We start from the raw sequence: 13,704 nt of genomic DNA on the forward strand, positions 1-13,704 counted from the left end.
AATCCAATGCACCTCACCCCATTTCAATCCACCCCACTCTATCCAATCCACCCCACGCTATCCCATAAAACCACCCACTCTACTTCAATCCAATTCACCAGACTACCTCAATCCATTCCAACATACTCCACCCTACACCACTCTAAGACAGTGGTTCCCAACCTGTGGTCCGGGGACCCCAGGGGGTCCGCGAAGCTTTCTCAGGGGGTCCGCGAAAGCGTAGAAAATATTGACAAATTAGGTCCTCGGCTTCCAGTAATGACTCAGGCGGGGTCCACAGATTCCAGTGATGATTCAGTGGGGGTCCCGGGGTTCCATTAATGTTAAAATGGGGGTCCACGTAAATCAAAAGGTTGGGAACCACTGCTCTAAGACACTCTTTGCCACTGAACCACTGAACTCTACTCCCATCTACTCAACTCTACTACCCCTACTCCACAACAATATATACTCCAACAAATCCACTCTACAACACTACTCCCATACTCTATGACACTCCACGCCACTAACGGTTGGTCATGCTGAACAGCAGTGACACTGGTGTACAAAAAACATATTGCCAAGCCATTAACTGTTGCACAGGCAAGACGTTTTGGCTTTGCCAATGCTTGTTTTGTCTTGGCAGTTTAGAGCCATCCTGCGGTCCCTTTAAGACTGCAGGGGCGGTGCTAAGGGTGTCTACTGTAATTCAGTTTAACACGAGGAAGAAACTACACGGATGAAGAAAGCCACTGGCTCGAGAGCGTGAGTGCATTTCCTGCAAGCCTGAGTTTAGCCCTGAGTGGGGCGTTTCCACGCAACAAAGTAATGTGTACATGCCCTGCAGACGGCAAGGCGTTTGTTTTCGTTCTCCGATTTTGCACAAGCATCGATCCAAGCAAGCCCAATTACTTGGAAGCTTCTGCGCCCTCGGCTCTGTTCCGGTGACTTGCACAGCCGCCTCCTACACGTCTGCGCCTCCAGCATGTTTCGTAGTGAGCCACATGTCGGTAAAACCCCCAATGCCCCCTTCCTTCTTGTAAATCGATAGTACCCTCCCTAGCATGTCGCCCCGTCGCTCTGACGTCCAGCACGTCTCTCCTGGAGTCTTCCAACGACTCCCGCCCCCCGCAGACCCACTGCACTGTATTTCCAGTGTGTCCCTCTCCTTGTCACACTGTGAACGCCACCTTTCTCAAAGCAAAATACCATCATTTGTTTAGATTTGGAAAGACCGACAGTTGCAACTTGAATCAGGTTTTGAAGAATATCCTATGTGTTCGCCTTCAACCTGACAAATTGGCCCCTATTTCACATAATTCTCTGTAACAGTTTACTCAGCTTTAAAAATATTTTATATGATTTCGCTGTGTATTTGCTTGGTTAAAGCAAATACACACATTAAAAAAAATGAAAGAGGAAAATATCAACTTTTGCTGATTTTTGCAATATGTGTTGATGTCTATCTACGCTACCCCGACAGAAAGGCAGCATTAAGTTTGCTCGTTCTCTTAAAAAAAAGTACAAGTTTGCTCCTGTGGTTATCCTTCAAAAAAGTACCCGGTGTAATATCAATTTAAGAGTAAGGCTAGACTCGCCTTTTAATTGGAACTCCCACCGAAACCGTGACATAACGTACTATAGCTTTGCTGTTACAAATCATTGTTTTCAGGACTGTTCATGTAAATGGCTCAGTTGAACTGTGTGTACATCCTGCAGATGCAGATTTATTAACCGAAAGTACAACTGGCAACTAGTAGCACAGTATTTCCACTATTGCATAACCCTTTCCCTGACACTAACCGAGCCACAATGTGCTTCCTGAATCTCCGAATAAGTACCTAATCAATTATGTATGGTTCGCACAGTGCTCGTTTGAGTTATTGTATTGAGCCATTTCTGTGGCTCTTTCCTACCTATTGAAGAAGCCCCAAAGTGCTTTCCAGCAGGTCATGTAGGTAGCTATGCAATCTTTCAATGCATAGATGAAGGAAAGGTGTTGGTTGCTGTGTTATCTCTCATTGTTGAGTTTAGTATTCCTTGTGAGGCCCTGAGAGTGTGCTCCAGAGTTGATACAGTGGTGTGTAGCCAGATTATACGCCTGGATTTGTATACAAAATGAGCAGGAAGTGTTATTTTCTGTGCACCATATACAATTCACTATACCTTTTAGGCCAGACATTTTTTTAAAATTGAGAGCATCCATGTCTTTATTGCAAATCAAAATTGAAAGTGAATTTAAATGATCGATACTTTCTACAGAAGCATATTCCTAGGTGCAATAGGGGTCCAACCCCTGGTGGCACCAGGCGAACACTGTCAAGGCCACCCAGGGAAGATAGAAGTCCAAACTCATGCAAAACACTCAATAGAGTTATCCCAGGAGCAATATATACCAGAAGCTTTGGAGGCACTGTTAAGCCACCAGTAATGCTCTCTATGGAGTCTACCCAGGAGCACTAAAAGCACAAAGCCCTGAAGTCACTGTTAAGTCGCCAGAAATATGTATGTAGATGGTATTTCTGTAGTGTAAACCTGGCCAAAAAGCACCATAGACTGTACATGGTCAAAGACATGCACAAAGTCAACAAGTAACTGAAGTGGAAGCTGAGTATTGGATTGTTTTGTGGATTGTGGTGTAGCGTTTTTCAAAGAGGTGAATGTTCAACTCCTCCTTAAATTGCTGCAGCGTTGTTGCTGCCCTGATGAATACTGAAATGTTTCAGATCCTGCGTGCACAGATGGAAAAGCTGTCTTGTTTTTAGGTTAAGCATAGCAGCGCACAAGCGCTGCTTTTCCTACCTGTTGGTATCTGTGTGGACTTTTAAACACGCCCATCACCTTCCCTCGTTTGTGGGCTTGCCTTTCAAAAATTATTTGCTGACATTGGTAAATGCTTTATGTTTGTCCCTCCTTGGGGCGGTTTTGTTATCGCCTTGTGGACCGACCCTTTTACATGGATAATTGTACGTTTGCCGATATGTTTCACTGCGAGTGAACTTCTTTTTTCTTTTGTGTCTCTACTTTGGGCTCACGCTCAAGGTGGCCATGACGCTTTTAATCGGCTCACTTATGCAAAAATGTTTTTCTTTTCATTTTCAATTTATGTGGCAAGAAAAGTCCAGTTAGGAATTTACAACGCTAATAGCTCTAACACAAGTCCTGTTACATTGCAAATGCTTGTTTTCTTTTTTTTACGCTTAGTCTGCAGTCTAATGGTGTCCTAGCTGTGGGTTTGCTGATATCCATCAGAGATGATGAGTTTGTCTGCAAGACAAGTGTGAGTGCTGTGTCATGTTTATTGTTCTTGTCAAATGATAGGAATTCTGTCTTGATTGGATAGAGTTTCAGGTAGGCGCTGGACATCCAGACTGCATGAAGTGCAAGCAGTGTTTGAGAGGTTGGACCAGAGAAGGACGTTGCTGTTGAATCCCATTTGAGACTCCAGGGTACATGTGAGAGTAGGATGGTCAACTCTGTGGGAGGCAACTGAGAGGTCCTTAAAGATCAGGAGATAGGGGGGTTGTGCAAGAAACGTTTATCATTCCTGTGGTCTTGAAGTTGAACACGGGCTACTTTTCTCAATGATCTTGTCAATGAATGGCAGCTGAGTGATGGTCTTGTACTTGGTAAGGTCATCAGGGTCTAGTGTAGGTTCCTTTAGGAGTTGGAGGCTCTGGACTGTCTTGAATGCTTCTGGAAAGATTCCTTAAGTGACGGAGACATTGATAGTGGTAACCAGGGGTAAGAGAGCATCTCCAGGGAGAGCTTTGATGAAGGACGATGGTAAGACATCATCTTCAGAAGAAATGTTTTTGAGGGAGTTGAATGTGTGAGCAGGATCTTCGAAAGAAAGGGCTTTGAAGGCTGACTATTGCGAGAGTCAAATAGACTCTTATGTACCAGATTGTCGTCTGCTGCTCTTCTGGCTGTGCAGCCTTGCCTGCTCTGACCCGCTGCTCCCTCTGCTGTATTGCATTGCTCCCCGTGCATTGTGCCTGAGCCCCTGTCCTAGTCACTGTTTTCTCTGCCTGTTTTTATCACTGTCCCTCTGCTTTATGTCACAGTTTTCACTGTTGTCACTCTTTTCACTGTTGTTTTTTTTCCCGCTGCTTGTTTTTGTCACTGTTTTCACTGTTTTTGTCTTGCTGCTTGTTTTTGTCACTGTTTCCACTGTTGTTATTTTTGTCTCGCTGCTTGTTTTTGTCACTGCACTGTTGTTGTTTTTGTCTCTGTTTTGCTTTGAGTAATGACCGAGCTGACAAAAATCTCTGGAACGCACTTATCAGTTCAAAGAAGACATTTATTATTATTTCACCACAAGGTTTGAAAAAAAGGAGATTAGTAGGTTGAAAGCACACGTTTAAAAATAGTCACAGCAATGAAAGGAAAATATACCAAAATGATTCTCAACTGCAATGTACACAGCAAATATATGTGGTTATAATTATGCAAAGCAAAGAATAAAGTAAAAATTCATCACCGTAGGGCCTGCCAAGCTCTTTATCTTTCTCATGCCAGCAAGAAGATGACCCCGTTCAACTGTGAAAAAGAGATCTCCACCCTCACGGGACAGATATGTCAGGCATTCGATGCCTAATCCTGACCGAGGTCTTGGAAATTCTACTGCTACTGAGCAGGGCCACCTTTTTATATCTTAAAAGAACCGAAGGGCTTTCTAGAAAAACCATTCCCATAAAAAAGAAATATTCAAACATGCTGGCTAATGTAGGTCAGAGTTGAAAGAAACAGGTTGGAACTGGTCAGTCTCCCAAATTGTCTCTCAAGGCCAAACCATTCCCTGCTTCCACAAAAAAACAGAAGTCTGGTACATTCTTATCGTGCTGACTGACTAACTGTTCGGTGATAATATGTCCTAGCTCTTTGGTGAGAAAGAATACGAAAACAAGCACAGTTTGCAATGTGGAAAAACAAAAATATGGTCAGCCTTTAACATGGCAGTGTCTAACGCTACGATAAAGTCATTAGGCAGCTAAACTGAATACAAAATGTATCTGCAACTGGTGAACACTGAACAACTAATCCAGATGCAAAGTGGTGCAACACAAAGTCAGTGGTCAAAAACACATATTTCACTACAGTCTCGCTGCTTGTTTTTGTCACTGTTATCACTGTTGTTGTTTTTGTCTTGCTGCTTGTTTTTTTGTCACTGTTTTCACTGTTGTTGTTTTGTCTTGCTGCAGGTATGATTCTCCCCAGTTGCTGACTTTTCCAGCCGTTTCCCCTCCTGCTCGATTCTGCCACCCCTAATCCCTCTTTAACCATCAATCCAGCGCCCCTCTCTCCCCCCCAGGTCCTAATTAACGGAGGCTGCAGCGCTGAAGCGCAGTGGGCATGCTGCTGATGTGCCAAAAGCAAGCCCATCTGTGCCTGGACTGCACCCAGCACCAGGCAGCCTGGCCCTCCGTCCCTGGCCCTCCATCCACCCACCAGTACTTCACCACTGAGCTCCATGCTCTGGACCCCAGATGCCACAACAGCTGCTGCATTGCCTCCCCCTGCCCCTGGTCAACCAAAGGACCTTTCACCTGCTGACGCTGCCACTTCTTTTGCAACACACCCATGCAGGAACCCTCACCGCACCCAACCAGAAGACCCCAAACACACCAGAACTACTTCAGTGCGTTCTGCTCAACGCTTCATCCCTCTGCAAACATACCACGGAAATCTGGGACACCATTACTAGCCTCTCTTTCAGTGTAATCTTCAACACTGAAGTCTGGTTGAACCCCTCCTCGACCCCTGATACTGCCACCACAACGCCACATGGCTACAAGACAATACACAGTGACTGCACCAACAAACCTAGGGGAGGCATTGCCATCATCGTCAAGTAACCTATCCGATGCCTCGCCACCGAAGACGACCCCACACCTATCCTGGAACACCTCAACTTCCAATTCCTAACTGATGCCAAGACCACCATTAGAAGCACAGTTGCCTACAGACCCCCTGGACTGCCACCTGCTTTATGCAACACTGTCTCCAACTTCAGAGCCCCTCAAGCTATTGACTCCAAGCACTACATACTACTTGGTGACCTCAACTTCCACCTTGAACACCCGGACAATGCCAACTCTACCAATCTCCTGGAAAGCATAAGCAATGTCGGCCTCACCCAACTGGTCACCGACCCTACACACAGCGCAGGGCGCACACAGGACCTGATCTTCACTTCCAGCTACAGTCAAGTTGAACCACATCACCAAACTCACCTGGACTGACCACTCCCATCGTCCATTTCACCATCACAGGCTCTCATGGTACCTCCACCAAGCCCTGCAGCTCCCCTCACCACAGTTGGAAGAAGGTGACTGCAACCCAGTGGACACAGGCCCTCAACACCATACAGCCCGAAGCTGCGTCAGGCCTAGAGAAGGTATTTCAGAACTTCACCGACTGGATCACCAAATGCACCGACACAGTCACCCCTATGAAGCCAGACAAAACCAACGAAGCCTCAAGACCAGACAGCCAGTATACCCCTGAACTCAGAACCATCAAGCATACCTGCAAACAAGTAGAGAAGCAATGACACACCACCAAAAACCCTCAGACCGAACTGCCTACAAAGCAGCTTTCAACAAATAGCACCAATGCATCAAAGTGACCAAAAGAGCAGCCCTCGTGAACTGCTTTGAAACAAGCGCCAACCACACAAACAAACTCTTCAACATAGTCAGGGAATGCTCCTGCTCGTCAGCCACCTAGTACACTATAAGCCGTTCACAAGAGCTCTGCGACACATTGTCAAACTACTTCCACAGCAAGATAGCACCCATCTACAACCACTTCGACCCCCAACCCTTCAGCTTCAAAGTCAACATCTCCGACCCACCCACACACACCAACCACATTATCACCATTTGGACTCCGCTCACCATACAGACCACCTCAGCCATTGTGTTCTCCATCCACTCCAGAGTTCCTATCGGCCCCAGCCCCCAACACTTTCTCAACCTCGGCTCCAAGGAAATCAGTGCAGAACTAAACAACATCTTCAACGCCTTCATCAACACAGTGGCTTTCCCTATCAGATGGAAACCCGCAGAGGTCATACCCCTACCAAGGAAACCCTCCGACGACCCCAGCGAACTCAAAAATTATCACCCCATCTCACTGCTCCTGTACTCCACCAAAGTCCTTGGGAAGGCCATCAGTCACCAGCAGACCAAACATCTGGAGAAAAAGAACCTGCTAGACGCCTCCTAATCCAGCAACAGCATGGAGACGGCCTTCATCGCAACCACTGACAACATCAGAGCCCTTCTCGACCGTGGTGAGAATGCAGGCCTGACCCTTCTCGACTTATCGGCCACTTTTAACACAGGATCTTACCACACCCTCATCAACAGACTCCACAGCATCAGCATCCAGGGAAAGCCCTCTTTGAATCACATCCTTCCTCACTGGAGGAACACAGAGAATCAGCCTGCCACCCTTCACCTCGGAACCAAAGAGCATTTTCTGCGGCATACCCCAAGGATCGTCCCTCAGCCCCATCCTATTTAAAACTTACATGACTCCCCTCGCAGACATCATCACAACCCACAGACTCAGCATCATCTCCTAAGCAGATGACACTCAACTCATCCTTTTGCTCACCAAAGCCACCACCAGAGCAAACTTCCACAATGCCATGACCAGTGTTGCCAACTAGATGAGAACCAACTGCATCAAGCTCAACTCGGACAACCCGGAAGTACTGATCTTTGGGAAGAACACACCTCCCCTTGGGACAACAGTTGGAGGCCTTCTGAGCTTGGACCCCCACCTACCGACACGCCCACAACTTCAGCATCATTCTCGACGACAGACTCACGATGAAGTGCAAAGTCAATGCAGTCCCCTCCTCTTACTTCCACACCATCCACATGCTCTGTAGAGTGTTCAGATAGATCTCCATCAACACCAGAAAGACTGTCACCCATGCCCTGTCAACTGCAGGCCAGACTATGGCAACTCTCTCTACTCCAGCATCTCCACTCAGCTCCTCCAGAGACCACACACCATACAGAATGCAGCTACTCGACCTTCTCAAACGTTCTCACATCATACCCCACCTCAATAACCTCCACTAGGTCCCCATCAAGAAAATATGCCACTTTAAGATTATCACACATGTCTACAAAGCCTTACATGACCAAGGACAGGCCTACCTCTACCACCGCGCAAACTTCCATCAACCCTACAGCACTTGCGCTCCGCCGCACTGAGCCTCACACACACACACACCCCACATCCGTCAAAGCCTCAGTGGGGGTCCTTTCTTCTCCTACATCACCACCAAGACCTGAAAGGGCTTATCCCTCCACCTGCGAGCAGCTCCCTCCCTGGTAGACTTCAGACTCAAGACCTGTGAATTTACCAGCACCCAGATACTCTCAGGGGTGATAGAGTTGCGCTATACAGATACTGTTTGATCTGTTTGAATTATAGCAGGCCTGATGTCTTCGATGTGCTGTTGGATCTTCTGTATTTTTTCACATAGGAAGTTGATGGTATTGCACTTTAAAATGAGTCACTGGTGATCCGGCAGGGGTTTGATGCAATGCTTGATCGTCTGGAACAGCCTTCTGCATTTGTTAGTGGCTTGACTGAAGGTGTTGGTATAGTACTTCACTTTGGCTGATATGGTGAGCTGTCTGCCTTTTGAGTGGAGGAACTTCAGTATCAAGAGGTCCTCAGGAGTTTTGTTTTTATTTCATTTTCCTTCCTGTGTCGATGGACCGTTTATTGTCATAAATGCCTTTAGCCCACCAGGCTTTGGCTTGCACTTGCATGTTTTAATTGGGGAGTGGATGTTCACCTAGGCAAAAAAAAAAAATAATAATTTAGAATAGTGTTGATGTTGGGTGTGGAGTTCATAGGATGAAAGATGAGTTCAAGCATTCGGTTGTCTACGGGACGTCTTTGAAGGATCCGAAGGTTTGGTCTTCTTTTATGTATTCACCTTAGCTTGTTGGTAAGACGCTAAAAGATAAGGATGGCAAAGTCATCCAGTCAACGGGTGGGGGGGGGGGGTTGCATTGGATTGCTAGTGAGGTTGAGAAGAGAAGGACTAACATCTGGCCTTTGGGGTGTGTTGGTTGCTTGACATGCTTTACCACGTTATTGTATCAATGAGGTAGAATAGAGTGTCCTTTTCTTTATTTGATGGAGGATAAATTCACCCAAGAGGGTGGTGTGGGCATGTTGGGTGGATGAGGTATTGAAGACATCAATAATTTCCTTGTTCTGCCCGGGAAGCCTGTACATGAGATGGAAGGTGGCAGTCTGATTTGCAGAGTAGGAAACTCTTTGGAGGTGAGTGCTACTTGCTTGCCTGGGGTGCAGGACTTATGGATAACAGTGAGACCACTTTCCTTCTTATGTCCACGGTTCACAGGATGGATGCTGTAGTCTGTGGGAAGAAGAACATCCAGGACGTGCAAAGATGTGGGCATGAGCTGTGTTTCTGTGATGAAGAGGGCATTACGCTTGTGATTGGTAATGAGGTCTGTGATGTCTGGTTTTGTGGAGAACTGCAGAGCAGGCATGAGTTGGAATGTGTTTTCTGTAGTTTGAGGTTGTGTGATAGTTAACGGAATGTGTATAAGGCTGGGTCTGTGTGTTGTGCGAATGCTATGTGAGTGTCTGGGTCGTCTGCATCGGGGTGTGATTGCAATATGGGGTGCTGGGTGAGGCCCATGATTGTATCTTACCATGTAAGTTTCAGTGGGACAAGGGATTCTGGCCAAAGGCCCTTCCTGGCCGGAACAGACGATAGCTTTGTCCAAGTCTACCCTTTTATGGAGATACCCTAAAGAGCTGACTGAAGCAGGGAAAAAGCAAGAAGTGATGTCACTTACTTTGCAGATGGACGATGGCAAATCTAGTGACGCCTTAGGGAAGAGCGGAAGAGAATTTAGGTCAGGGTATTGGGACAAGAAGATGCTGTTACCTTTTCATTATCCCTACGTCCTTTCTCCTTGTCACAGGCATTACTTCTGTGGTTATTCCACCTCTGACATGAGAAAGTAAAGAAAGTTAATCAAAAACTCTGCCCACCCGATGGATGCTCCAAAGACTTTACATACCCATAGAGTATCCCGTTTTTTCTCATGACTGAGACGAAGATTTGTTTGTGCCGGGCACAAGGGGAAACCAGCTCTGCTACAAAATTTTAATGAGTAGAAGGAGATTATGTCTGTAGTCCCTTAGCATTAATATTAGCCCAAAAGGAGAGTTGACTGTCCGTTGCAGCAAAGGATGCTGCCAATTTTACATTAGCAGAACGTGTTGCTATAAAGGTACTGGAATGGTAGGATTGTAGTACACATTTTCGTTTCTGGAGCTTTTTAGGAAACTGTAACCTTACGTTTACCCTTACCTTTGACTTTGTTTCCACCCTGGTGGGGATGAGGGTGACTCGAAAGGTAAGCTTTGTAAAATTTGAGTGTGATTAGCATCTTAGCAAAGTTGGTGCACGCATATCAAGTATCAGTAAATGGTAATGCACATGTGCATACTTTTGTTTTTGTGTACGCACACTTTTCTCTTTTAAGTAGAAGACATTCTGCAAATATTAGCAATTTTGTTAAACTATAAGTGTTGTTTGTGGCAGAGTTGTAGCTGGGTATAGAGTTGATGCTGGGTATTTGCTTTCATAGTAGTAAAACATTCAAGAAAGACACAAAATGAGAAGGCTGTCTCTTATGGTTCCTCTGTTCTTCTTGTTCTACAAAGAGCCGGAGAAGGGATTTTTTTCCAAATCGAGATGATCTAGAGGAGAACGTGAGTTACTAAACAGAGACAACTACAAAACTGCTTAATGTTTATTTTTCTGAATATGACTGACAAGAATATGACTTTGTTGCCAGAATAATGGGAAACATATATGGATAAGAAATTTTACCAGAAAAATAATTAGATTATAACTAGAGCATATCATAATATGGGATTTTCGTTAGAGAAGTTACCATCTACATTCTCAGAGCCTGTTCTGATACAGTTTCTTCATGCTCCACCTCCTGCCAATTAATCAACATGTTATGGACGTTATTGTACAACAATGGAGAGGCCCAGAATAGTCTCTGCCTTTTAGATGTCAGGGTAAGAAAATTCCACAGCCTGTAGCAGTGGATTTCCTGGTGAAATCTCACATCACTGGCAGAGGAGAGTCATTTTAAGGGTCTGACTGACAAAAAGACTGACTCGCCTTTAAAGAAGACCTATGCTGGTGTTCATGGGCAATGAGATAGGAATTTTTGGTGCTTACACAAGCCTGTCACTTGTACTGGATTTTAAGTCTTTATTTAAGGCAGTACAAAAGGGAGATGTTTGGTCTATTATGGTGGAAGCACCTAAAAAACAAATAAGAGTTTATCTCTGACTTATGTTTTGATGCTGTACGTTCAGCTGCATTGGCAGACACTGCACTACAACAAGACACAATCTATTTTTGAAGCAATAGAGAACAGATTCATCTTGGAGGTCGGCAGCCTTACGTATGCCTTTTGATGGATCACATTATTTGGTACAGTACTAGAGAGGTTGCCACAATTATTTAAGAAAACACATCTTTCATCATCCAGATAAGGCTACGGCTCTTCTGCTGGTAATGTTAGTCTGTTTCCAAGCCCTCTTTTGGTCTGTCGTTGTGAAGATCTTCACAGCAGCAACAATCTTGCTATTTCAGGACGCACAAAAATAAGAATGACAGTAATCAGTAGAAGACAAAGGCTTTTTGTTCTTAAAGACAGCATTCCGGACTATGCCAAACAGGTAACTAATCTCGTGGGAGGTCAGTTCAAGCTGTTCTTGACGAGTTGGAAGGAATCCACGTTTGATGCCTCGATCATGAAAACAATCAGGGAAGATTGCCTTACTTGAATTCTCAACTGTCCCTCTAGACACAGGGACGATAGCTACTCCTTGCCCCCAGAATTCGGCCAAGTTGAAAGCACTGAGGTCAGCAATCCAATCATTGAAGAGGAAAGAGGAAAGATATATTATTCGATAACTTTTCTAGTTCCCAAACTATTAGGAGACCTCAGATTGATCATTAATCTCCAGAGAATGAACAGGTGTATCGAGAAGATACCATTCAATATGTAAAGTTTACAGAACATCCTTATATTAATTCCAGAGTGTGCATTCATAGTCACAGTGGACTTGAAGGACTCTTACACCCATCTCCCTGTGACTAGGGAGCAAGGAAGCACTACTATTTCCAGGTATTACTCTTTGGTAAATGATTCGTACTGAATATCTGTATAAAGTTGATGGATCCATTCGAACACCTAAAAGGATGGAACTTTTATCCTTATCTTTGTGAATGATAACTACATGCTCCATTAATGAAAGGAGCTCTGTTGGGATGGAGAGCAGTCCAAGAATGTCTTTTAAGTTATAGATTACTGATAAACTTCATAAATTCAGGTTAGAGCTGGTTGAGGACAGAACCTTTTTTGAAACTCTTTTCAGAGTAGATATTGAAATGGAATGACTTTTGTTGTTAAAAGTGTAGAGAACGTGAGCATAGCTACTAGTTACTGGAATCTAGTCAAGTTACAGCACGTCTGTGCCTCATAGTACAGGGTCATATGGCATCATCTGTGTTACTGCTACTTTTGGTATATCTTCATCTGAGATCGCTAGTATTACACTTGTTATTGAAGTACTAGAAACCTGCCTCAATAAATCATAAAAAATTGATTCCAGTGACATTCCAGATGAAAGCAGCATTGCAGTTTTGTTTAGCTCCGGATTCTCTTGTGAAGGGATTTCCTCTGCAACCGGGTCCCAGGAGGATTATAACAGTGCAAATCAGTATAGAAGGTTGGGGAGCAAAGTTGATGAACCTATCCATACAGAGAAGCAGGGGCAGCTCCTCCTTTAGGGCGGTGGAGCGTCGACCCACCCCCTCTGCCAGCAGCGGCAGCTGCAAAACCTTTAAAAGAAAACGATAATAAACTTAGTTTATTAACGTTTTCTTTTAAAGGGGCGGGGTGACGTGCATAGCACTCCCCCTCACTGTGTATGTATGTTTGGCTGGCTTGCTCAGGCCGGCTAAACACAGGCACAGTAGGCTCTCTGCAGGCCAGCAACACAGTTGCAGCATCAGGATTGGCTGCAGGGCAGGCTGGGAGACTGTGCCTGCAGCGAGGAGACAGAGGAGCAGAGCGGCGTGCGGTGTCTAGGTAAGTGTTTTTTTTAAATTATATTTTATTTTAATTCTCCCCCCGACTCTCCAACCTCTCCTCTGCGTGCCGCCCACCCCTTCTGCTTGCACAAGCTGCTCCTGCAGAAAAGATGGTCTTTTCAGGAGAAGACGACTCATTGACCTGGCGGGAATTGTCAGAGATTCTTCGAGTAAGATGGCAGTTTCAGCTACAGATTCTCCATCAACGTGTTGATTTGAACCAACAATATAGGTGCTATGTCCTATGTGAACAGACAGGGAGGGACAAAGTGTTTATGCCTTAATTCTATTACATTGAAGATTGGGCTATAGGCAAAGCATCATCTTCTTGTCTCTGAGAGCGATGCACATCTTAACCATGTAGAATCAGATCTCTTTAGCAGAAAGTATCCTACCTCTCATGATCTGTTCCTAACTCCAGAAATATTTGTGAAAATATGTTGCATGCTCGGGAGACCTTTCCGGGATCTGTTTACCTCTCCAGAGGACAGTTACTACAAAGATACTTTTCTTGATTT

The 13,704-nt window shown here is 45.0% G+C and overlaps 1 protein-coding gene across 3 annotated transcripts in view; it reads left to right on the forward strand.

Annotated features, from left to right (window-relative positions):
• The first annotated feature begins 666 nt into the window (after positions 1–666).
• The window catches only part of METTL21A (methyltransferase 21A, HSPA lysine), a 65,347-nt gene continuing 52,309 nt past the window's right edge, over positions 667–13,704 (forward strand). Inside the window, exon 1 of one of the 3 annotated variants that reach the window (XM_069225966.1) lies at positions 667–744. Coding sequence is in view for 2 of the 3 variants with exons in the window: in XM_069225964.1 (XP_069082065.1) it covers positions 816–989 (174 nt within the window). In the remaining variant the exon portion in view is untranslated. The other 2 variants (XM_069225964.1, XM_069225965.1) reach the window with 2 other exon arrangements.

Source organism: Pleurodeles waltl, chromosome 3_1 (genome assembly GCF_031143425.1).
Source record: "Pleurodeles waltl isolate 20211129_DDA chromosome 3_1, aPleWal1.hap1.20221129, whole genome shotgun sequence".
In the NCBI taxonomy this organism is placed as follows: Eukaryota; Metazoa; Chordata; class Amphibia; order Caudata; family Salamandridae; genus Pleurodeles; species Pleurodeles waltl.